This window comes from Ambystoma mexicanum, chromosome 3p (assembly GCF_040938575.1).
Source record: "Ambystoma mexicanum isolate Mex_15411 chromosome 3p, UKY_AmexF1_1, whole genome shotgun sequence".
Lineage (NCBI taxonomy): Eukaryota > Metazoa > Chordata > Amphibia > Caudata > Ambystomatidae > Ambystoma > Ambystoma mexicanum.
Window position 1 is genome coordinate 736190516 of NC_090925.1, and position 26396 is coordinate 736216911.

The 26396-nt window shown below is 48.6% G+C and overlaps 1 protein-coding gene across 2 annotated transcripts in view; it reads left to right on the plus strand.

Annotated features, from left to right (window-relative positions):
• Positions 1-26396, plus strand: part of FBRS (fibrosin) — a 710625-nt gene that overhangs the window by 351849 nt on the left and 332380 nt on the right. Inside the window, exons 8-9 of one of the 2 annotated variants that reach the window (XM_069651625.1) lie at positions 9312-9556; positions 9746-9963. In XM_069651625.1, the coding sequence (XP_069507726.1) occupies positions 9312-9556; positions 9746-9963 (463 nt within the window). The remainder of the gene's footprint in view (positions 1-9311; positions 9557-9745; positions 9964-26396) is intronic. The other variant, XM_069651626.1, reaches the window with a different exon arrangement.

Below are 26396 nucleotides of genomic sequence, written 5' to 3' on the forward strand. Positions count from 1 at the left end.
CACTGAGGGGGCACAGGAGGAGAGGGGAATTTGCTGAGGAACTAGTAGGAGAGAAGAAGCCCATTCCCCAGGCCATTTCAATTCTCAAGACCATGCAACGGAGAATTGATCCTTCCCTTCTCAAGCCTAACCTCACTAGGACAGTAAACCCCAGAATTGAAAAAATGTTCAGGGCAGCCCAATCAGACCCGCTTTACAGAAGGGGGCAACTGAAACCTGACTCCCTGGTAGTTACCAATACCCGGAAGAGGGCGGGAACGCCTCTATAATCATCGGAGGCTCCCCCCGACAAGGAGAGCAAGAAGATCTACGGGTTGGGAAGGAAGGTAGTCTCCACTTCCACTTCCGCTTACCAGGCAAGGATTGCCAAATCCACCACTCTGCTGGCTAGTTACAACTGCCCCCAGTGGGAGCAAGTAGCTGCCCTCATAGATTCCCCACCGGAACCCTTAAAGGGCCAGTTGGCTCAGTTTGCGTTGGAGGGGAGAGCGTGTCCGGTTGCTTCCTTAAGGCAACCTTTGATGGCGCAGATAACGCCGGCAGGCTAATAGCAGAGAGCACTGTCATTAAGAGACATGCTTGTTTAAGACGGTCAGGGTTTAAACCCGAGACACAAGCGTCCCTAATTGACAAGCCAGTGGAACCGGACCTTCTGTTTGGCAAAGCGGTAGAGGACGCTTTAAAAACTGCCAAAGACGAGTATGAGACTCTGAAATCCCTGGGACAGTTGACGAACAAGCCCCCTAATCAAAGAGGGAATGGTAATTTTCGTCACCCCCGCAGCCAAAATTCACAGAGGGGCTCCAATTATGGACAGGTTACATAATGGGGTAACAACCAGCAGTCTACCTAGAGTTATGGCAGGGGAAACGAGGGGCCGTGGTAAGGGTAGAGGCAGCCCCAATAGAGGCGGCGGCACGCCTCCCGCTAAACAGTAACGTCCCGCTCAGGGTCCCTTCTCGCGCATCCCCAGTAGGGGGGCGCATTTCCAACTTCACCCAAGCTTGGGAAGGGATCACATCAGACAGATGGGTGCTGTCCACAGTGTCCGCAGGACACTGCATAGAACTGTTAGAACGTCCCCGAAACCACCCTCCACGTCAAAAAGTACATTCCTTAGACCACCAGAAGATCCTTCTTGAGGAAATAGTCTTCTAGCAAAGGATGCGATAGAACTCATCCCGGGACACAAGGTAAACAAGGGTATCTATTCAACTTAGTTCCTTGTGCCAAAAAAAAATTGACAATGCGCCCAGTATTGGACTTACGCCCTGCAAACAAGTATGTCAAGCCCCAAAAATTTTGCATGACTACTCTGCAAGAGGCTATCCCCCTCCTAAAAAGGATTACATGGCAACATTGGACATGAAAGATGCCTATTTTCATATTTCCATTTCCCAGAGCACAGGCTTTGCGCTTCAAGGTGGACAGTCAGCACTACCAGTTAGAGGTGCTGCCCTTCGGTATAGCCTCGGCTCCAAGGGTATTCACCAAGGTACTGGCGGTGGCACACCTTCGCAGGGAGGCAATCCCAGTGTACACTTACCTGGATGACTGGCTCATCATGGGGGAGACCCCAGTAATTTGCAGATCAAACATTCAAAGGACAATCGACCTCCTCTTCGAATTGGGTTTCTCCATAAATGAGAAAAAAATCAAGCCTGATGCCAAGCACCTCCAAACAGTTCCTAGGAGCTGTCCTAAACGCTCAAGAGGGGTTGGCCTTTCCATCAGAGGAAAGAATTCGGAATCTATTGCTGCAAATTCCTCTATCAGCCCGGTCGTCAGAGAAGGGTGCGCAAAGCGATGCGTTTGCTAGCTATGATGGCGTCATGTATTTACCTGGTCCCCCACGTGCGCCTGCGCATGCCTCCCATGCAAGAATGGTTTGCGAAACAGTAGTCTCAGGCAAGTGGTCAGTGGAACGATCTAGTGGTCGTTTCGTCAACACTTGTACAAAGACTTCACTGGTGGACAAGAGAACCTGTCAAAGGGGAAACCCTTTTACGATCTCGAGGTACAGGCTGTAGTTACAACAGACGCATCTCTGTCAGGGTTGGAGCACACCTTCTTCACCACACAGCTCAGGGTCTCTGGTCTCACACAGTGGCCAAGAATCATATCAATATGCTAGAGCTTCTGGCAGTATTCAGAGCGCTTTAAGCGTTCGAGCCCCACCTACTAAACCTGTCAGTGCAGATCTTGACAGATAGCACAACAGCAATGTTTTACCTAAACAAGCAGGGAGGGACTAGTTCGCCAAATCTGTCCAAGATTGGACAGAAAATTTGGATATGGGCACTCAGACGGAACATCTACCTGGGATCTCAATTCACTAGCGGACGCTTTGAGCAGAGATCCCCTCCCAAAAGAACACAAATGGTGTCTACACAGAGAAGTCGTAGAAGACATCTGCTCACATTGGGGTTTCCCCACTACAGACCTATTCGCCACAAGTGAAAACAGGCAATGCCCAGGATTCACATCCAGGTTCCCTCAGCCAGACTCCAAGGGGAACACCCTGTGGAGGAACTGGTCAGGGAATGTTTGCGTATACTTTTCCACCAACCCCTCTCATGAGGAAGGTGGTCAACAAGATGCATAAGGAATCGATGACGCTCATCCTACTTGCTCCCATGTGGGCGAGGCAACCGTGGTTCCCACACTTATGCAGACTGGCGGTGTGCGAACCCATCAGACTCCCGTTCTGGGACAACCTACTGTCCCAGCACCAAAGTCAAACAGTGCATCCTGAACCCAGCTCGATGAACTTGGCAGCATGGCTTCTGAAGTCATAGAGTTTGGACATCTCAACCTACCTCAGAGATGTATGGACATTCTAAAAGAATCTAGGAAGCCAAACACGAGGCACTGCTACTTTGACAAATGGAAAAGATTTGTTATCTGGTGCCAGAATAAACAAATTAACCCTGTTGATTGCACTCCTTCCACTATTGTCACCTACATGCTCCACCTGCTGGACGCAGGGTTGGTATTTAGTTCACTGAATGTACACCTGGCGGCACTGTCGGCATACACCACCTCCCACAACAAGGTGTTGTGGTGGAAAGTACCAGTGGTTAAAGCCTTCATGGAAGTGGTAAAGAGACTCCACCCTCCTATTTCTAACCCACCACCAGGATGGGACCTTAATGTGGTGCTTGCTAAACTCATGGGCCTCCCCTTTGAGCCCATACATAAGAGCAGTCTGGAACACCTGACCTATAAAACTGCCTTCTTAGTAGCCATTACATCCATAAGAAGGGTCGGTGAAATTCAGACTGCCAGTGCAGGATCCTTTCTTACAGTTCATAAGGATAAACTGGTTTTACGAACACACCCTATGTTCTCACCTAAGTTTATTTCTAAATTCCACGTTAACCAGTCCATTGAGCTTCCGGCTTTCTAAGAACCTCAAAGCTCTGCTGAGGTGAAACTGCACACCCTAGATGTGCAAAGGGCGGCCCTATACTATGTGCACAAGACTAGGCCGCTGAGGAAAATGGACCAACTGTTCGTAGCTATAGGCAGAGAGGGAGATCGCGTCTCTAAAGGCGCAATCTCAAAATGGATAGTCAATTGTATCCAGCTGTGTTACTCCCTTTCAGATAAAACACTGCCTTTTACGCCAAGAGCCCACTCTACTAGATGCACTGTGGCCACTCTGACTTTTATTGCAAACGTACCCCTTGACACCATTTGCAAAGCAGCTACTTGGAGCTCTATTCACACCTTTACTCAGCACTACTGCATTGACACACATTCCAAGACAGATACTCAAGTGGGACAAGCAGTTCAAAGATATTTATTGGCTCATGACCCTTCTCACATCCCACCTCCTTCTTACACTGCTCGCTAATCTATGCAAAGCATGTGATCTAAGCGGATTCCACAAGCCTCAGAAGGGATACATTACTCACCGTAATCGTATTTCTGATGCTTGTATCTGCTTAGATTCACATGCGACCCACCTTTCCTCCCCTCTGAGAGAAGGCACATGGATGCTTGTAGTATTATCTTTCTATCTGCTTGGGTAATCTGTACTCGCGCTACTCCTCATGCTACCTCCTGTCAGAAAAAATACAATCTGAGGGTCCTAGACGCATGAGGGATCATGGGTACAGTGGACATCACACTAGGTATAGTATTACTGGCACGCCTTGTGTCGACGCCCATTTTCGAAAAACAAACTGTAATACTCTGCAGCTTCCACTAGATGTCGGCCTATGCACAGCATGTGAATCTAAGCAGATACAAGCATCAGAAATACGATTACGGTGAGTAATGTATCCCATATATCAATATGCAGAGTACAATTATACAAGATATAAAGTCTACAGAATATGCAAATTTGCAAAAGATACAAAAATGTACCATGCTGAGGAATAAATGCAATGGACAAATGCTCAAAACCTGCAAATGATAATGTATCAATATACCCATAGTAATTGCGAGCTAATCACCCTATGAGGGTTGCTAATTGCAAACTAAACACCCTATGAGAGTTGGGCAAGATACACCACAGCAGCTTTGGAGGTCAGAGTCTGACTCGCCAATTGCCCCCCACTGCCCCATGCCACCCTGTCCGCTTAAACTTCTCTACTAAAACACTCAAATGAAAATATCCAGAAAATGTAAATGCATATAGCCCAAAAACCAGAATACCAGATTACCCACTGGGGTAAGGTCAGAGCTAATCAAGTCTCTAGAAACTATAGTGCATTCTGATGAGTCGCCACAATGTTGCAACGCCCTCCTGGGCAAAGTTCAGCACAAACAAACAATATTGATCCAATCACCAGGTGAAGACGGATAAGAGCAAGCGATAAACAGGAGGCAACATGATTTATAGGGTTTAAGGAGCCTGCCTCCTCCACTTTCTTACACACCAGTTGCTTCCTGCTGCTTATGACATCTACCTCCTTAATGCAGCCATTGCTCTGATTGACATTGACCTGCGCAGGTCTACAGTCTTCCACAATCTTCGATCTTGCTTGAATTATTGGAGGTCAGTCTAGGCAGCTGCAACAGGTGCAAATGATTTTACTCCCCAAGTGCTCAAATTAAACAGAAAAATACTCAAGAGTACACAGGGATCTGATCACCAGTACCACCATTGAAAGTGGGACAGAGATGTTACTTGTGCCTTTACTTTTGGCTGCCTTTAAAGAATTTAGAAGCTCGAGCCATAACCAGCCACTGAGAAACAGGAAAGCTGGACACTGATGGGGCGGGGAGAGCAGAGGGGGCACCCTGATACCTGGGCCAGCAGGAACAGCGATAACAGCCCTCCTTGCTGCCCACTCCTAATGATGGTTTTAGAGGCGTTGCGCCAAAGCTGCAATACTCGCCGGTCTGTCCCTCCTTCCTGCTCACAGCTGCTGCACGGCACACAAAACGGCCCACCTCGCTGCCTGCTCCACTCCGCCTAATGATGGTTATGAAGGCGTTAAGCCGTAGCTGGAGAGCTCACAGGTCCGCCCCGCCTTGCGTGCTCACAGCTGCTGCATGGCATTCCAAACAGCGAGAACAGCCCACCTTGCTGCCACTTATTTGAACTGATATGCTATTTGTTATTTAATAAATATGTATCTTTCAATATACCGGTATGTCCTCTTTAAGAGGAAGTGTAGAGAATAACTACTAAGTCTTCCACCGTCTCTTGAACGAAGCTTGACTGCATTGCTACAGCTACACATATAGAAGTCTGGATTCTGGCGATGTTTCTTTCTAGGGCTATGTTGTGGAAGTGGTCTGAGAGGGTGATGTTTGGGTGTGGTTGGGAGAGGTGGCTGTGCATGCTGGGGCAGTGAATTCGGAGAGGAGTTTGGGGAGTGTCCTGTAGATGTTCAGGGCGTTGGAGATTCTATTCCACTAATAGGATTTTTTTGGCTTTCCGTATTTCTGGTTGGTACATTTTGAGCTGGCAGGAGTAGGCTATTCTGTTTGACAGCGATGGGTCTGCGTGCCATCTGCGTTTTTAGGTGGTTCTGGGATTTGAGTTTTGAGGGCTGTGGTTAACCATCTAGGGTCCAGGCCTTTTCTGCCAGAAAAGGATCTAACTGGGCTGAGTGCCCCCGAGAGCCAATGATCAAAGTGGCAGAATGGAGATCTGGCCCGGGTGTGGAGGCCAGGGTGGCAAGTTGGGAATCTTCCAGTTCAGGACTTCATTTGACTTTCTCCCAAAGAGGGGAGTGGGTAGTTGGTTGCCTTGGGTTTACGGGTGATGGTGGTTGGCGCGATCTACGTTGGAAAGAAAGATTGAAGAGGACTGCCGAGTTGTCCGTCCAGACGAGTGGGTAGGGTGGCAGTGAGGTGATGAGGTCAGTCTGGAGAGCTGAAGATTGCGTCTAGGTTGTGTCCTGCAGAGTGTGTGATGCAGTAAACTGCAAGGGATTCTCTGAAAGAGCACAGGGTGCGCCTGCACTGACATTCATATGGGCCGAACAGTGCCCCCATAAGAGATGAGCGAAGCACGGAAAGTAGAGCGAGAAGACTTTTGTTTAACTCCAGCTGTCAGGACAAGATTCTCGTCCTAGGCAAAAGTTGGGGTGGTTCCATTGATATCAATGGAGGAAACTCTGCAAAATAAACAAAATCCTAACTGACGATAAAGGCAATCCTCAATTTGTAGTCTTCATTCTATACTGGCCCACAATATTGAAAATGTCTGGAATACTGATGCAAAGTTTCCCCTTAAGGCCCCACTGCTTGCCACTAAAATCTTTTACATTTTCTATATGCTACAGAATGGACCGTGCTTCTTTAAATTTTCACCAATTCATCTAATTTGTGACAAGGCACCAAGAAGGCTGTCTCTTCTGTTGCTTGTTCTTTGCCAACATTGTAATTGTTAGGGAGAATTCTCAGAAATGTGATAATTCCCTCCACTTTAGAGACCCCCAGCAACTTCGCTGGATTTTGAAGACTTGGTTTTTCTAACCTGGAGAGAGTGAGACCCTTTTTTCCACTCTCTCATGTAATTTAATGTGATTTCTGAAGTTTGTGTTTCTTTTGGTTATGGAGCCTGACAAACTCCATAGGCATCATCTTTTACATTGTGTCACACTGCACCTACAGTGCAGTGACACAGGGAAGTCTTCCAGATTTCACAAAGGTTTAAATACATTCTCTGGGATAAACTACTTATTCCCAGAGCAGTAAAGTGAACTTTACTTACATTTGTAACTTTCTAGACCCAGCACACAGTATCTTACAATAGGGTGCTGGAGGGGTTACCTAGTATCCCCTTTGTCTAGCTTCTCATGTAACATTTTTGTTACCCTTTCCTCACTGGATGGCTGGTGGCAGTGGTTTACTTTTAACTACCGTAGTGTGCCTTTACCGCTGGCTGGTTTCCCAGCTACAGTAAAGCACCCAAGGGTGCCATTTCTGTCAAAATGGCCCTGGTTTTCTTTTTTCCCCATTTCTTTGTGGCAAGGTCCTTCTTGAGATTTACTCTGGACGCCAAACCAGGTTTGGTCCCTTAGTTCGCTTTGCCTTTGGCGGGATTCACAAGTGAAGCCCGCCTCTGGCTCCAGGGTGTCTGGCAGGGGCAGGAAGTGAGGGGGGTTCCCGAAACTCCCTGTGCTTAGTCTTCTAGGAGACCCAAATGGACTCTGTGGTGATTGGACGGCTGACTGGCAAGGACAGCCACCTTGCTAGGTGACTGACAGCTAGACTGGAATAAAATGGGAGAAACCTGAATAAGAGGCGAGGCTTTTGGCTTGGAAGGAAGTCGACCACTGGACGAAGGAAGCGAAGAAGAACTTGAGGATGCCTGCTGCAACTCCTTGACCGTTGGTTTGGCCGGTGAAGCCCTGCTGCTGTGCTGAAACTCCAAATTCGTATCGACAGAGAAGCCCCTGCAAGGACGACTTCTCCCCTTGAGTTGGTGGGACCAATCAACTCCAAAGTAAGCCACCTGGACTTTTTCTGAGAGCTTGTTGAATTTCCAAAGTTGCTGCTGGAAACCGAATAGCCAGGGAGAGGAACACCAGATTGTGAGCGTTGCTTTTAAGTTGGCCAAGAGCTCCAGGAAGATCCTCCGGACTCCCAGGAAGCAGGACTGACCGAGCCTGAGCCCCCTCAACAGTGCAGGACCCCAGAAGCAAGGAATGTCCCTCTCAACAGCCAGGAATCGCAGTGTTGCTATTTGCGGTAGTCACGTGGAGCTGAAACACTGAAGTGCCACTTGTTTGAAGATTGCTGGTCGCCAGCAGTGTCTCTCACATTGCAGTGCAGGAGTCCCCAGAAGTCCTACCTCTTGTCCCCACGACTGAAGCCCAGGAACAGCGACATCTGCAGAGCTGCACAGGAACAGAAGTCATCTGCTGCATTTTTTCTTCAATCCAAAGGTACTGTAAAGTCTGAGAGAACTTACCTCTTATTGTAGAGTTGCTTGCATCTTCTACTACTCGCAAGTCTAAACAGCTTGTGGCCCTACATTGATTCTTCTTTTCTTCAAAGACTTCTCAAACACTGTGCGAAGACCTTTTCTTACTTACCTACCAGAAGTGCTTCACCTCATATAAACTTTTGCCCATTGACTTTGGCTTAACCTATAACACTGAAGGACTCTGCTTGGGGAATCCAAAAGTATTTGCCTACTTAAGAATATTTGTGATGTCTTGTGTGTTCTAATAACCCTCCCCTTTGACCAATTCCTAACAATGTTATAAATGCTACAGTAAGATATTAATGTCCCAAGCACCCTAGCTATTGAAGTCACCTGTGGGTGTAGGTTGTGACTGTGGGCCATCCCAAAAGGGTCTTTACTGATTTAGTAACTACAGTGTGTTTTGAAGTGCATTTGATTTACTGTTTATATTGCTCCCTTCTGAAGAAGGCTTATTCTCACTGACTGATAAATACATTAATAATTGTTTATTCAAGAAACCTTGTGTGTAAGTGTTTATTTGAATACTTGTTACTTTGTAACTCCCCTACAGCTCATATTGACCCCTCTTGAGATAAGCCTGGCTGCTCATCATGCTACCAACCTGTGTAGTACAATCTTATACCAAAGGTTGGGTTCCTATTGCCAGTAGGTCATGGTTGTTGTAGTGTACCCAAAGGGTACTGCATACAATCTTGCCTAACAGTAATAAATGGGTATGTTTCATACAGTGACCATCTTACATGAAACCCATGCTTGCGCTCTGTCTTTTAAGTGAATGTCCTCTGAACATTCACATGTTACGTCTTCCCAAGTAATTATTGTTCTCATCATTTTTCCTTTGTCCTTGTGCTATTTCTATTTCTATGTGCCTGACTAACACTGACTGAACGAACTTTGATTTTTATTGCAGTTCGAGTCGGAGCAGCCATCCATCCAAGCCTGCAGGTCCTAGTTCCCAGATCAGTCACCGTCCCTCCACGCCTTCACTCCCTCATACTCTCAGCAACCATTCCACTTCGCACAGCTTTTCTCCAACTGTCAGAGCTCCATCCCACCATCATCACTCAACCATGTTTACCCAGTCGCCGGGTCTCCCACCACCACCTCCACTGCTGCAGGTTGCCGGACACCCTACTGCTGCTGCCGCATTATCAGGTAAATTAGAGAACAGTGGAATATGCTTGCAGCCTAGAATAACGTATGATTGTGAGGAGGACCCAGTCATCAAATGTTTTTGAATCACTTCGCTGTGACTTTATGTGGTGGTTTACTGTGGTTTCTCTATTCTCAAATGTATTAATGTCAGTTTTAGTGGTTGTAACGCAATGTGTTAATTTTTTTCAGAGCAAGAGTTGATTCGTCAAGATTTGAGTTCACGCTTCTTGACCTCACAGGGTGGAACAGATATGAATGGAGCTGTTCGACCTATGGCATTCCAGTTTCACCAGCACAACCACCAGCACCAGCACACCCATCAGCATACACATCAGCACTTCACACCTTACCCACCCTCCATCGTCCAGGCACCGGCACCTCCCATGGTGCGTACTTCTCGTCAAAATGTGAGGATAAGTAGAATGCATGACTGTGGCCAGGCCTTACATCTCTGCCGAGGTAAAACAATTACAGTGGTATATGCTTAGTGACTGTTTTTAAGGAGGCCTATGGTGAGGCAAAAGCCAAGTTTAGAGCAGACATTGTTTCTCGGTTTATGAAATTGATTTGATGCCGAACTTTTTTGTACGCACTGCCTCATTCAGACATACCTGGTTTACCCAGTCTTCTTTGCTCCAGATTTAAGGGATTACTTGACTTCATTGGTGTATTTCAGAACTTTGCGTAGTAAATAATTTAAAATGCAATATTTGATCCTATACTTGCCTCCCTGTACGCCTGCCTATGTTTCCTTCTGCTCTTCAGTGCTAGATGCATAGTTGTTTACCCTTTCATTGCTATTAATCTGTGGCATGGGCCTCTGCCTTGTAAGCTCAGTTCCCCATCCTTTCTTTTACTATATACTGTTAGCATTTGTGCTGGTCAGATATAATTTCAATCATGGGACCTTCATACTCCTATGTCCCGCCCCCTTTCCTCCATACTGTATTGGCGTCCCTTGCTAGGGACGGGAAACTGAACCATTTTCACCAGGAAAATGTTGTTCTCCTTTAAATTTATATGCGTGTGGGGGCATGCGGCCCAGGGAACATGTGCACCCTTGACTCCCCTCGCCGGCACCACTCTTCAGTCCTCTTTTCCACATCGACGGGAGCAGACCTCTTTTCACCAAGGCTGTGGTTGAGGCCCTATTTCTTGCTCGTAATTCCACGCTACAGCTTCCCTAGGGATATTTTTCCTTTTTTTTCTCCATCTAGCTAATTTCTTCAGTCATTAGTGCTCTGTCCTCCGGTGCCACGCTCCTCCCTGGCACATATAGACTGCAGTGGGTTTCAGCAGGTGTCCGGCCTACGAGGGCTCCTTCCCCCAAGTTGCATCCACACACGCTGTGCCTCTGGTGCCTTGGCGAGGACCACGGCTGGGCGGTTGCTCTGTGTGCAATGTGCTCACCCCACGGCTAGGTGGAGGGAGCTGTTCTCAAGATCACCACCGGAGCACATCAAAGAGTATGTCAGGAGGAAGACCAGGCCAAGGGTAGGTGCCCTGTTCTCCACTGCAAGGGCGACTCCCTCCCTTGGAAGTGTCCAAGCAGGAGGGGCCTTCCAGGCCCTACTACCAGCAAAGGGGCCGAGGCTCTACGAGCTACCAGTCATATGACTGAGGGATCCAAGGACCCTCCCGGTCCTGCTGCTGAGGGGCCACAAGGCTCTTGTATCAGGGATCTCCCTGAGGGGCTTAGCTCGGATTCCGGGCTCAAACCCAAGGGGGCGCCTAAACGCAATACCTTGCGCACTAATGTCAACATGGCCGAGGACAATCTCCCTCCCAGGCCCTTGGCTGAGGTGCCGGGATGGTCCGAGCCTTTGCAAGCAGGCGGGGACTGTTCCCAGTACCACAGTCGTCGCAGAGCAAGCATGTGGCGCAGTACCAGACAAGATGGCCTCCCGGCCAGACAAAATAGTGGCGCATCCTGAGCCTCACCATTCCATTGCGCAGGGATTGGAGCGCGTGCCAAGGTGTGATTAGTCACCACCAGTCACCTGGTGCACGTCATACCCAACTACATCCACACAGGGGCGATGCACAGACCCCAGCTACTTCAGACAGGGTGTGGGAAAAGCACAGCAACAGGCCCGAGGAACGGACCCATGCAGTAGCGCACCTCACTAGCATACAAGGACAGGTTCTTCGAGAAATTCCTAACACCCATGAGGTCGCCTCAAATGGGGACCTTACTCAGGGGGTCATCCAATACCTGCTCCCTGCAGCACTCATGCAACCTCTGCCTTGGTTCATACACCGGTACCAGTGCAGGCCCGGGTTCCGCGCTACCCCGATTGCGGCGTCTTCCCTCGTGGCATGCCCCCCGTCCATTCCCCGGCGCAGCCCATCAGCTCGCCACCACTCCCTGCAGCACCCCCTAGCACTCCACCAGCAGGTCCGGACCTACAGGACACAGTGGTGGACACAGATGAGGAGGATCAAGACACTGCCTCCTCAGCTAGGGCTTTCCATGAAATGCTGGCGGGAGTGATCACACAGCTGCAGGTTGAGCAACCGGAGGCGGGGGTCTTGGCAGAGGTGCTTACCATGCAGTTAACCACCAAAACTGGTATCTGTTTCAAAAGGATGCTGAGTCTGTGGCAAAGGGCTTTATAAAACCACAGCCTACAAACAAGCACCTAGATGCCAAATATCGGTAGGTGGAGAGGGACTTTCTCGGTGCACCCGCAACCTCACTCTTTGGTTATTGCGGCAGCCTTGATGTATGCAAAGTCACAAGCCTCAACGTCTACACCTACTTCGGCCCTCCTAGGGAAGGAGGGGAACAAACTAGCCTATGGGGAAAAATATTTTCAAATGCTACTCTCCACCTGCGGCAGGCTAATGCTGACGCCCTGCTAGCTGCTGCGAACCAAAAACTATGGCGTAATTCCTTCCTGAGCTTTCCGGCACACAGTCCGGTGAGATTCAAGGCAGATCTTGCAGAGGCGAAGATAGTGGCCCAGTGTTAGCCAAAGTTTGAATGCAGTACACTCCGGGAACACTACAAACAACTATGACTACAGTTAAAGGCAACCCAACCTTTTGTATAAGCTTGTACTACACAGTGTTGGTAGCGTGTTGAGCAGCCAGGCTTATCTCAAGAGGGGAAATGTGAGCTGTAGGGGAGTTGCACAAAAATTCACAATTACAGGTATTCAAATAAACTTATACTCAAGGTTTCTTCCATAAACAATAATCTATTAGTCAACTATAAAGCCTTCTTCAGAAGGGAGCAATTGAATATTAACACACAAATAAATATACTTCAATACTGTACACTGAGTTTCTGAATCAGACAAGACCTACACCCACAGGTGACTTCAGTAACCAGGGTTCTGGGGACATGACTGTTTTACTGTAAGCATTCAGAATACTCTTCCAAAGTAAGTAAAAGGCAACGGGTATTAGAACACAATAAATACATATATTCATAAGCAGGGCAAATACTTTCAGATAGCACTTAGTCATTCAATTCAATAGGCTAAGCCAAAGTCAGTAGGCAAGTCTTTGTCTAGGATGCAGAACTTCAGGTAAGTAAATTGGAAAAGTCTTTGCACAAGTTCTTAGTAGTCTTTGATAAAAAGAAGAATCACATGTAGTGCCACAAGCTGATTAGACTTGTGAGTTGCAGAAGTTACAAGCACTTCCACAGTAAAAGGTAAGGTCTCTTAGACTTGTTCTACAGTACCTTGGTAAATCAGAAAAAGATGCAGCTGAAGACTTCTGTTCCTGTGCAGCTCTGCAGATTTCACTGTTCCTGGGCCTCATTTGTGGGGACAAGAGGGAGGACGTCAGGGGACTCCTGCACTGGCACGGTCAAAGCTGGCAACCAGCAAACTTTACTTTCAGCGGCTGTTTCGCGTTTCAGCAGCTTGCGGTACAGCAAATAGCAATAAGCGTGGTTCCTGGCTGTCCAGGTGGACTTTCCTCACATCTGAGGTCCCACACGCAACTGAGGGGGGGGCGGCGTCAGGCTTGGTCAGTCCTGCATCATGGGAGTCTGGAGGATCTTCCAAAAGATTTAGGCCAGCTAACAAGCAACACACACAATCTGGTGTCCCTCTCCCAGGCTCTACGGTTTCCTGCAGCAACTCTGAGGGAATTCAACCAGCTCCGAGATGGGTGTCCAGGTGGCTTACTTTGGAGTTGATTGGTCCCACCATCTCAAAGGGAGAGGTCGTCCTTGCAGGGGCTTCTCTGTCGATGCGAACTTGGCAAGTAATCACTGCAGCAGGGCTTCACCGGACAAACCACTGGTCCAGGAGTTGCAGCAGGCGTCCTCTTCAAGCTCTTCTTCGGCTCCTTCGTCCAGGGGTCGACTATGCCTTCCAAGCCAAGACTCGCCTTTTGTTCAGTTCTCTCCCTTTCATTCCAGCCTAGCTGTCACTCACCCAGCAGGGTGGCTGTCCTTGCCAGACAGTCAGCCAGCCAATCACCACAGAGTGCATTTGGGTCTCCTAGGGGACTAAGCACAGGGAGTTTCGGGCACCTTCCTCACTTCCTGCCTACCCCAGACACTTGGGCGCCAGAGGCAGGTTTCTCTCAGAAACCCTGCCAAAGGCGAAATGAACAAAGAGACTAAACCTGGTTTGGCGTGCAGAGAAACTCTCTAGAAGGATGTTTCTTCAAAGACCTGGCGAAAAAAGATAGGGCACCATTTTAGCAAAGACGGCTGTATGCCATTTTGAAAAAGATGGCTCCCGCGGTTACTTTACCGGAGCCGTGAACGGTCGCGGTAAATGCAAACCAAGGTAGTTCGAAATGAAACCTCTGCCACCAGCCAGTCAATTGAGGAAAGGGTAAGACAAAAGATGTTACATGAGCATTTAGACACACGGGTATACTAAGTAACCCCTACAGCACTCTATTGTAAGTTAGGGTGTGCTGGGTCTAGCAAGTACAATGCTAAGTAAAGTCAATTTCACTTTACTGTTCTGGGAAACAGTAGTTGATCCCAGAGGAGGTATTTAAATCTTGGGAAATCTGGAAGACTTCCCCGTGGCACTGCCCTGAAGGTGCTTTGTGACAGTGGTGAAAGATGATGCCTAAGGATATGGTTAGACCCCATAACCAAAATGGACACAGTTTATACAATCTCATTAAAATACATGAGAGAGTGAGGAAAAAGGGTCACACACTCTCCAGGCTAAAAAAAAATCAAGTCCCCAGCAAAGTTGCTGGGGATCTCTAAGGTGGAGGGAATGAACACATTTTTGAGAATTCTCCCTAACAAGCACTGCTCTTCCTTTCACTCCTCCAGAGGCAAGTCGACCAGATCGTCAAAGTTTCTCTTCGTCATATCACCAGCCCTCCAGGTCCCCGACCCAGGAAGCCTACAGAGGCCGTTTCTAGGCCTACAGTGGAAGAGGTCACGCCGCTGTCGCCCGAAACGAAGGACGCTGGTTCCAAAGCAAGCCTGAACCAGCCAGGATGCCGGGCTCCACCCATGCACCCGAGTGGAGGCCGGCTGATGAAATTCGTCAGCAAGTGGGAGAAGATCACCACCGACAGATGGGTGCTGGGTCCTCTTGCCCACAAACATAACCTGGAGTTTCAGCACAGATGTCTGCAGATCTCTCCGGAGGCCCGGCAGGAGCAGTACATTCTGCAGCTCTTGGAGGATATAGGGGCCATGCGATGAAAAGGGGCGGTAGAGCTGGTTCCCCAATGACTCCGGGGCTCCAGTGTCTATGCCGAATACTTTTTAGTCAAAAAGAAAACTGGGGGCTCGAGGCCCATTCTAGACCTGCAGCGTCTGAACAAATATCTCAAGTCCCAAAATGTCAGGATGGTCACATTGCAGCACGTGCTCGGCCAATGGGAAGGAGACTTCTTGACGTCGCTGGATCTGGAGGAAGCCTAATTCCAAGTCCCCATCCACAAGCGGCAACAAAAGTTCTTACGCTTCGTAGTGCAGGGGCCGCACTACCAGTACAAAGCCTTACCCTTTGGCCTGAAATCAGCCCCCAGGATGTTCACGAAGAGCCTGGCATCGGTAGCGGCTCATCTACGTCTACGAGGGATACACATGTACTCGTACCTCGACGACTGGCTCATCCGGGTGAAGTCACGAGAGTTGGCCGTCGACACACGAGATGACGTCCAGCTGCTGACAGATCTGGGATTCTCCATCATTTATCCGAAGTCTTGCTCGACATCACAGAACGCTCAGTTCCTGGGAGCTGGGCTCAATATAGTCTCTTGCCTAGTGTCGCCCTTGAGAGGGTAGTGGCCATGCTGGGGAAAGTGCAGCAACTGTCATGTCATCTTGCATCTAACTTATCCAGCTCTGCATGTTACGGATGCAACTTCGGGAGTTCCTGGATGCTCGCTGGATACCGGTGTCCGGAAGCTTTGCTGAGAAGGTCCCGCTCGACAAGGAGTTCAGTTGGGCAATAAGGTGGTGGGGGCATTGACTGTCGCACAGGGTTTCAAACCCCCAAACCCCCCCCCCCCCCCCCATACCAGGAAATGGTAACCACTGACACTTCCCTGGAAGGCTGGGGAGCCCACACCGGATGTCTGCACGCCAGAGGCCTGTGGCTACTGGAGGCAAAGTATCTCCACATCAAAGTCCTGGGGCTGCGGGCAGTGTTCTGGGCCATCAAGTCATTCCTACCGTCTCTGAAGGGCAAAGTGGTGAGGATCTTTACGGCAACACAACCAAGATATTCTACATCAGGAAGAGAGGTGGCACTCTGTCCCTAGCGCTCTCCAAAGAGGTGCAGGACTTGTGACACTTGGCTGTCGGAGAAAGATGTTCCTCTTAACCTGGCGGGAGTCAAGAACACCATTGCAGACTCCCTCAGCAGGGAATTGTGCTCCTGCCACAAGTGGGAGCTTCAGCAGGAAGTGAAAAACCGCATCTTCATCAAATGAGGCAGTCCTCAGGCCGATTTGTTTGACTTGCGCAAATTCCAAATGCCAGCAGTTTGTCATCAGGTTCCACCAGCTGAGGAGCATGGGGGACGTGTTCTCCTTCCTGTTGAAAGGCCTGTTCTTGTTCGCACCGTTGCAGTCATCAATACACTGTTTCAGTGCCGATGCAGGATGATACTCGTCGCCCTGTTGTGTCGGAGGCAGATTTGGTACCCGGACCTTCTGAGCCAGTCAGCGTCGCCTCCTGTCAAACTGCTAGTAGCCCCGGATCTTAACAGAGAAGGTGGTGCAATCCTGCATCACGACCCAGGATCGCTGAGCCTGAGGGTTTGGCTCCTGCAGCCCTGGAGTTTGGAGGATGAGAGTTGTCAGCGGACTGCAGACAGGTCCTTGCCAAGGCCAGAGCATTGTCGACTTTGAAGTGCTACGGTCACAAGTGGAAGCATTTTGCTACGTGGTGCCGGTCTCAGAAGATCGCCCCTCTGAGGATCATGGCCCCGCAGGTTCTGCCATACTTGTTATCCTTGGCCAATGCCGGACTGGCATACGCCTCTATCAAAGTGCATCTGGAGGCTATCTCCCGCTACACCAGGTCCCCAGGACAATCTTCTCTTTGGTCTCACCGTCTCGTCAAGGAGCTCATAGGATTGTTTTGATTTTTCTCGCCAGTAAAGGCTCTTGCCCCGGTGTGGGAACTCAACGTGGTGCTGACGAGGCTCATGGGAGGCCCCCTTCGAGCCTAGGCATCAGGCCCCTCTCGTTCCTTTCGTGGAAAACTGTTCCTTGTGGCCATCACCACCGCCAGGAGGGTGGGTGAGATCCAGGCCCTAGCCAGCAAACAGCCATATTTGACTTTGCACAAGTCGAGGGTGGTGTTGCGGAACCCCTCCGTACCCCCCCTCCCACCCCCCCCCTCTCCTTCATGCACAAGAATTCCATCTCCACTAGCCTTTGGTGTTACGTGTTTTTCCTGAAGCCTTCGTCACCAGCTGAACGGGCCTTGCACTCGCTGGACGTTGCTCGAGCCCTGAAGTTCTATGTGAAGCGCACAAAGAGCTTTCGGAAGACTTCTCAAATGTTCATGAACTAGGCCTTGTCCAAGGCTTCCATCTGAAGGTGGCTCTCGAGCTGCATCACGCACTGTCATTGGTTGGCGAACTGACCGCTGCCTGACTGAGAGAAAGCCCACTCCACCAGAGAGATTACTGCAACAACTGTGTTCCTGGCTGGTGTGCCCCTGCTGTACATCTGCAAGGCTGCTACAGAGGTCTATGCACACCTTCACAAAGTTCTACTGCGTCGACAGGGATTCCAGAGAGGAGTCCAGAGTCGGTCAAGCAGTGCTATGCAACCTGTTAGAGGGGAGTCTGTTCAGGCAGTAAGAGTTGCGTCTGAGCCTTGTCACCTCCCGTGGTTGTGTAATGGTGTACTCCTATGTATTTGTTTTTCATGAACATGTGAATCCTTGCTAGAGAAGGAGTGTTGGGGAGAATTCTCAGAAATGTGCTAAAGACCCCCAGCACCTTTGCTGGATTTTGAGGACTTTCATTTTTTTACCTTGAGAGAGAGAGAGATCCTTTTTCCCACTCATGTATTTCTTCTGTGATATGAACACTGTTTTGGTTGTGGAGTCTGACAAAATCCATAGGCATCATCTTTTACATTGTACCATACAGCACCTTCAGTGCAGTGGCACAGGGAAGTCTTTCAGATTTCCCAAAGGTTTAAGTACCTTCTCTTGGATAAACTGTTTAGTGAAGTGAAATTGCTTTACTTGCATTGCAACTTTCTAGACCCAGCACACACTATCTTACAATAGGGTGCTGAAGGGGTTACTAAGTATCCCCCTTGTCTTATTTGAGACTTAACATTTTTATGTTGCCTTTTCCCCGATTAATGGCTGGTGGCACTGGTTTACTTTTAACTACTGTGGTGTGCTTTTACCGCAGGCTGCGTTCACAGCTGCAGTAAAGAACCCAAGGGTGCCATTTTTGTCAGAATGGCCCTGGTCCTCCTTTTTTCGCCACTTCTTTGTGGAAAGGTCCTTCTTGAGATTTACTCTGGACGCCAAACCAGGTTTGCTCCCTTTTGTTAATTTTGTCTTTGGCAGGATTCACTAGTGAAGCCCGCCTCTGGCTCCAGTATGTCTGGCGGGGGCAGGAAGTGAGGGAGGTGCCAGAAACTCTGTGCTTAATCCCCTTGGTTACAGGAATGCATCTAAAGGTGATTGGCCGGCTGGCTGTCCATCAAGGACAGCCACCCTGCTGTTTGACTGGCAGCTAGGCAGGAATGAATGGGAGAAACCTGCATAAAAAGCGAGGCTTTTTGGCTTGGAAGGCAGTCCCGATCACTGGACGAGGATTCCCGGCCTGACGGGAAATATTCATGAGCATGTGAATCCATGCCAGACCCATGCTGGAGAAAAATAGTTACAGCTAAGTAACTTGTTCCTAATGAATCATTTAGCTGATGGCTTTACAGGACAAATGCACTTGCAAGGCCCTATGGATAGATGGGTAAATGCACCCCCAACAGCCGAAACGATGCAAAGTCCACTACTGGCGAATTCCAATAAAATCAGCATCTCGCTTGGTATCCAAACGCATGGCTGAGACATGCTTTCTCAACAACTGTACCTCAAACTGATTATTCTGACACTATGAAATAAACTTAGGAGCCTTCCAGGCAGCAAATCAAAACCATTGCATCTGAAATTGGAGCCCCCACCTCAGTGGAGAATGGCTACGATGAAATGGGAGAATTGAGAAAATTGGCATTTTGAATGGATAGTGTCCTCCTACCTATTCCTTATCTAGCTTGCTGGCGTCGGAAAAAAATTTCACAGTAGAGGGCGCTGCGCGTCAACGTCCCTCAAAGGCCTCCGTATCGGCGCCAACGTCACTATGGGTATAAATAATCTTGCGCAGCGTCCGTTGCTCAGTTCCGTTTTTCCACGCTTCATAAGCCTCGGAGACGCAATGCTCAGTTCCTCAGTAATTCTCCTTAATCTTCGATTTCCTTGAAGTAATCTTCGAATCTACGATGGCATCTTCGTCCACTTCGACACCACCATCCGGCTTCAAAAAATGTTGGGATTGTGGAATAAATATCCTCACAAGATCTGCCTCTGGTGCCTGGGCTCAGAGCACCAGTGTTGGGAGTGTCGGGAGTTTATGTCCATGATGGCGAAAACCTTGAGGGAACGTAGGGGGAAGCTGGAGAAAGGTAAGACCGTTAAATCCTCTACCCCTTCAAAATTGTCCTTGACCATGTCGAGACATTAGTCTGCTCGCCATTGGAGAAAACATTCCTGCTCGCGATCTCAAAGTGGTTCTCACCACTCCAGATTGAGACCTACCAAGAAGAGGTGTCATAGATCACCTCCTCTTCATCTTCTAACTCGCCAGAAAGCGTCACCTGTCCCACTAAACACAGCTCTCCAGCTAAGTGGGAGAAATTTTGCCAAAAAAATGTTAAGGGTCTTCAAGAACGCGGCCTTTTCACCCTCGGATGCCTAGACGTGATACCCCGGGTGAAGACCCTAAAATGCTGTGAGTCGTTGCCCTCGGCAAATAAAAACCCCCGAGAGCATCATGAACCCTCGAGTAGAGACAAAGGCCCTTTGCATACAGCTGCGTCATCGATGAAGGCGCCTTCGACATATAAGACAATGTCATCAATGCCGTCATTGACCCCGATGAAGGAGAGGCCATCGAAGCCTCATGCCCCAACTGCACCATCAGTACCCGGCGTGTCGAAGGATTTTTCGAAGGCGTTGAAAGGGGCCTCGGCCCCATCGATGACAGAGTAAAATTCCGATTATCTCGACGACATTGAGGTCCTACTTGAGTATATCAACGCTGTTTGTGGTTTCGTTGAGCCCTATAGCGTCTAAATCGACTACTACCCTATCTCAAGCGTTGTCGACCAATCGGTCTCCCTCATCGCTTGTACTGGGTTTTACCCCATACCCACGCTCTGACTACTTCAGAGCTTTGTCCTCTATGAAGGAGAAGACTCTGATAATGAAAGGCTGTTTGGCTTATAGACTACAAGAGATCCTATTCCAGAGGAGCTAATATCAGAGGAAGTCCGATTAAGAGGTCTTCATGAGTCTCTACAAGATGCCAGTGGCATAGATTCTTCTCCAGAGGCTGACTTCGGCAGAACAGAACCTGTTGAGCATGCAGAAATGTCTTACAGATCTCTTATGGCGAGAATTATGAAATGTATGATTTAACTGACATCTTAGATAAAGGGCCTCAAGAAGACCCTATAGTTCCTTTCATGCAGCATTACAGAGGAAAATAGCTGCCAATTGGGAAACACCGGAGGTTATCGCTGCAGTAAACAAAAAGCACTCTGCGAAGTACAGAACGCCGGCTTCAGATCCTCTGTACTTCAGTAAGCATCTGACCCCAGAGAGCTTTGTAGTGCAGGCTGCGACTTAGTCAAGCAGTATATCGGCATACCCCACTATACCACAAGATGGAGATGACAAAAAATGTGATGCCATGTCCAAAAAGATCTCGGCATGCAGCATGGCACTTAAGTCTGTTAAAACCACTTGCACGCTAGCGAGATTCAGCCACACCTTTTGGGAGAGCGCTTCATCAGCGGCTGACCGTCTCCCAGAACGGGAGGAATGAGACTCATTCTTGAATATCAAGGATGGGGAGAATGCGATGTGCGAGTCCCTCCAAACAGGTCTCGGCTCTGCTGACGGCATCAGCAGAGCCATGGCGGCGAGTACCACAATCCGCAGATTTGCATGGTTGCGGAAATCTGGTTTAGCTCCTGATGTACAAGCCAGACTTCTGAATATGCCCTTTGACGGCACCTCTCTATTTGGCAAGAAAGCTGATGACAGTTAGGAGAAATTGCAAACCTCTAAGACGGCAGCCAAATCCCTTGGGGCTGCAGTTAGTCAAACTCCAAACCGCCCCACAGGTACGTCTTGGAGGGGGGGAAGCCCTTTTGTTTTTACTATGCATTTGGAAAAGGCAGAGGGCAGCCAGCTCAAAGGGACCAGACTATTCACCCGTGGTGGACTGGTCCAGGGTACCAAGTCTCCATCAGTAGGTGCTGCTCTGCCGTCAGCATCTGCGTCAGCCGCTCCTAAACCCCTCTGAGCTCTCTCCACACAACACCAGTAAGAGGCAGGTTAACTCAACATCTGACAAAATGGCAGGCTGTTACGTCAGATGCTTGGGCATTGGAGACATTTGCCCAAGGTTACTACCTGCCTTTCCTACACAGTACTCAGTCATCCACCGGGGAGCAACTCTTTGAAGTTTCCAGACCTGCTCCTTATGCAGGAGATTTTAGACCTGCTAGAGAAAGGTGCTATAGAACCGGTGCCTGTAGCGGAGAGGAACAAGGGTTGGTACGCCCCTTCATCCTTTTTTGGTATTAGGAATTGAGTATTGAGACCCATTTTGGACTTGCGAGAATTGAACAAATTCCTCAGAAAAGACAAGTTCTAGATGGTAACCCTTTCTCAGATCCTTCAGGCCCTCCAGTTTCAGGATTGGTTGGTATCTCTGGACCTTCAGGATGCTTACTTTCATGTGCCAATCCATCACAAGCACAGAACGTACCGGAGGTTCGCCATTGGCAGTTCTCACTATCCATTTTTCGTTCTGCCATTTGGGCTGACCTCCGCCCGAGGGTCTTCACCAAGTTAATGGCAGCCGTGGTAGCAAGTCTAAGGAGGGAAGTGTTTCATGTCTACCCCTACCTGGACGGCTGGTTGATCAGAGCAGTGTCACCGGAACAAGCTCCGGTCCATCTAGATTATGTTCACCACTTCCTCCACAAGCTGGGCTTCTCCCTCAACTTGAAGTCACAGATGATACCATCACAGAGACTCCAGTTCATTGGAGCAGTCCTGGACACATCCCTGGGAAAAGCCTCGCCACCAGAGGTGAGGGCTCAAGATATTCTTCAGATGGTGACCAGATTTCAGAATGCCCAGCGTCTACCAGCGTTCGACATTTTGAGGTTGCTCGGCCTCATGGCATCCTGCATTTTTCTAGTGCCAGAGGCTCACCTGAGAAAGATCTTTCCCAGTTTGCGCTAAGGACCCAGTGGTCCCAATTCTCAGGAAGAATGTCCGATCTCCTACAAATCCTGAGCAGCGTAGCACAGGACCTTCAGTGGTGGGCCTGTCGGGAGAACATCGTGAAAGGAGAACCGTTTTGGCAACCATAGCCAGAAATAACAGTAGTCACGGACGCCTCACTCACGGGGTGGGGAGCCCATACTTACGATTAACCATCAGCAGTTGTTGGTCTCCATCGGAGTCCAGACTACTTATCAACCTGGTAGAGCTGAGGGCAATCAGGCTAGCACTGAAAGCTTTCCTGCCATCAGTACAGGGCCAAAATGTTCTGATAATGACGGACAACACAGTGGCTATGCACTACCTCAACAAAAGAGGCGGCGTAGGGTCACTGCCACTGTGCAGAGATGCAGCTCTGGTTCTGGGCAATTCAAGAAGGAATCTCTCTATCAGCACTTCACCTAGCCAGAGAGAAGAACATGGCGGCGGATGCTCCGAGCAGGCAGACAGTCTCCCACGAGTGGGAACTAGCTCAGGAAGTCCTTCAAGAGATCTTCGCCCTTTGGGGAACCCCTCGGGTAGATCACTTTGCAACAAGTGTCAACAGGAAATGCAAATGATATTGCTCAAGGGAATTTCCCCCGAGAGCAGCTCTAGGAGATGCGTTTGTGGTGGACTGGGAGTTCCCACTTCTGTATGAGTTTCCTCCAGTCCGCGTCATTCCTCAAGTGATCAGGAGGTTGAGGAGATTCCGGAAACCCATGATTCGAATTGCCCCGGATTGGGCCAGGAGAAACTGGTACCCAAATCTTCTAGACATGTCCATCTGTCCTCGGATTAGTCTTCCACAAAGAGAGGATCTTCATTCCCAAGAGGAAGGTCAGGTTCTCCATCCGGATATCAGGACTCTCAACCTTCATGTTTGGTTTCTGAAAGGTTGAGATACAAAGATTGGGACCTCCCGGATGATGTAATGGAGGTGTTGCTTTCGGCCTGCAACTAAATCTTTATACCGCTACTTTTGGAACAAATTCTGCAGCTGGTGTAGAGATAAGGATATTGACCCTTTTTCATGTAGTACTCCGATGGTGTCATCTTTCCTACTATTTTTGGCAAATTCAGGCCTTCAAGTTGGCACAATAAAAGGTTATCTCGCTGCGCTATCAATCTTTAATCGTTCGGCTGAGGAACCTTCATATTTCAAGTTGCCTTTAGTCATTCGTTTTCTGAAAGGGTTCACTAATGTCTTTCCTCCCAACTCCTTTTCAAATTCCCCTGTGGGATTTAAATCTAGTATTAAAATTTCTAATGGTTACTCCATTTGAATCTCTTCATGCCTGTGCATTAAGGTTTCTCACTCTAAAAAGTCTTCCTAGTGGCTTTAACTACTGCCAGATGAGTGAGCGAACTACAAGCCTTATCTTGCAAACCTCCACATACCATCTTTCACAAAGATAAGGTAGTTCTTCAAGTGAAGCCAAATGTCCTCCCAAAGATTGTCTCAGAATTTTATATCACACAAAAGATAACCTTGCCTTAATTTTACCCTCCTCACCCAGGGAAAGAGGAAGAGAGATTGCACAGGCTGGATTCAAGGCATGCCTTGAGTTTTTACATTAACAGACTTGCAAGGATTGGGCAAGCAGATCAGTTGTTTGTGGGGTATGCAGGACATAGACTAGGTTTACATATCACGAAACAGACCATCTCAAGATGGATTACACAAACTACCATAGAGTGCTATAAATTGGCAGGAAAAGATCCTCCTCATCACCTCAGGGCTCATTCAACCAGGGGTACAGCAGCCTCGTCAGCTCTCCAAAGAGGAGTTCCAATTAAAGACATGGTCGTCTGCACATACTTTCATCACCAATTTGTACAGTCGAGATTACTCCACTAGCCAGGAGACTACATTTGGGAAAGCTGTGTTGCACTTGGTGCATCTTTAAAAGGATCATTACGTTTTACACCTGCCTCCTATACATATTACTGCTTTGGGAGTTTATCAAAGATGAGGAATACGTGGGAGGACACAATCTATTCGAAGAACAAGTTACTTACCAACTGTAACGTTCTTTCGACTGGATGTTCCTCCCACATATTCTCGCCCCGCCCATCCTTCCCCGCAGTAAAACTTCCCTTGTAGTTGCAGCCTACGCTCCTTCAAGGGTACTAACCATCTGATACTGGGCAAACACAGCACCTCAAAACGGAACTGGGCAACGGACACTGTGCAAGACTATACCTATGGTGACGTTGGCGCCGATACAAGGCCTTCGAGGGACACTGACTGAAGGGACGTTGATGCGCAGCGCCCTCTCCTGTGAACATTTTTTCCGAGGCCAGCAAGCTGGAAGTGTATTTATCAAAGATGAGGAATAAGTGGGTCCAGTCGAAAGAACGTTAGTCGGTAAGTAACTTGTTCTTCTGGAAGAAACGGTTAGGCAGAATCCACTACACACAATTGGGACTACAGGTGTTAGCCAAACCAACCTTTGGTGTAAGTCTGTACCCCACAGTTTTTGGTAGCGAGCTGAGCAGCCAGGCTTCTCAAGTGAATGTGAGCAGTGCAAGTGATTACACAGAGAACTTTCAATCAGTGGTTCAAGTAGACACTTTTACTCAAGGTTTCTTGGTAAAACACTTATTAATTTATTACACAATCATTTAGAAAACATTTCACTAGAAGACAACTTAATATTTTATACCAATTCACTTCAATGCAAAACTTCAAGACTTTTAGACAGTTTGAACTCCCCTGAAATAGGAGCCAAATGGCAGTTCAGTTAATTAGAAGTGAGCAAAAGGGACAAGGTAAGTAGAATAGATCACATATACTTGTTACAGTGTAAATAGTTTCAGTTCACCAGAAGAGTTCAATTCAAGTCAATAGGTCAGGCCAAAGTCAATGGGCTAGTGTTCTGGATCGGAAAGAGCAGTTCTGGTATCAAACGGTAAAGTCTTTGCAAAAGTTCTCAGAAGTATTTTAGGTAAAAAAAGAATCCTATGTCGGGTCACAAACTGATTAGGCCTGCAAGTTGGGAAAGTTTCACAAACTTCCACTGCGAGAGTGGTCTCTCAATCGGGTTGGCACAGTACCTTAATATGAAGAACAAAATGCAGCTGAAGACGTTGGTTCCTGGCAGGTCCTGCAGATCTCACTGTTCCTGGGCCTCAGTCGTGGGGACAAGAGGGAGGATGTCGGGACTCGTGCACTGCACGGGATCGTCGAAAGCAAATGAGATGGAGTGTCTTCAGTTCCAGTAGATGTAGCTTCAAGCGCACAAGCTGGTATCACTCTCCCTGGTTAATCCTAACCAGCCTTGAGAATGGTACCCAGGTGGCTTAAGAGTTGATTGGTCCCACCAACTCAAAGGAAGAAGTTGTCCTTGAAGGCGCTTACCTCTCGAGATAAACCTGTCAATTTGGACCTTCAGCAGGGCTTCACCGGGCAAACCAACGGTCCAGGAGTTGCAGCAGCAGTCCTCTTCCAGCTCTTCTTCAGTTCTTTCGTTCCAGTGGTCGACTCTGCTTTCCAGTCCAAGAGACGCACCTTTTAAACAGTTCTCTCCCTTTCATTCCAGCCTAGCTGCCACTCACCCAGCAGGGTGGCTGTCCTTGCCGGACAGTCAGCCAGCCAATCGCGCCAGAGTGCATTTGGGTCTCCTAGGAGACTAAGCACAGGGAGTTTCGGGCACCTCACTCACTTCCTGGCCACCCCAGACACTACGCCAGAAGCAGTCTTCAGTCCTGAACCCAGCCAAAGGCACACAAACAAAGGGACCAAACCTGTTTTTGCTGTGCAGAGACCAACACTAAAAGGACCTTTCCAAAAAGATATGGCAAAAAAAGACCGGCACCCATTTAAACAAAGGGGATTAAGGCACCATC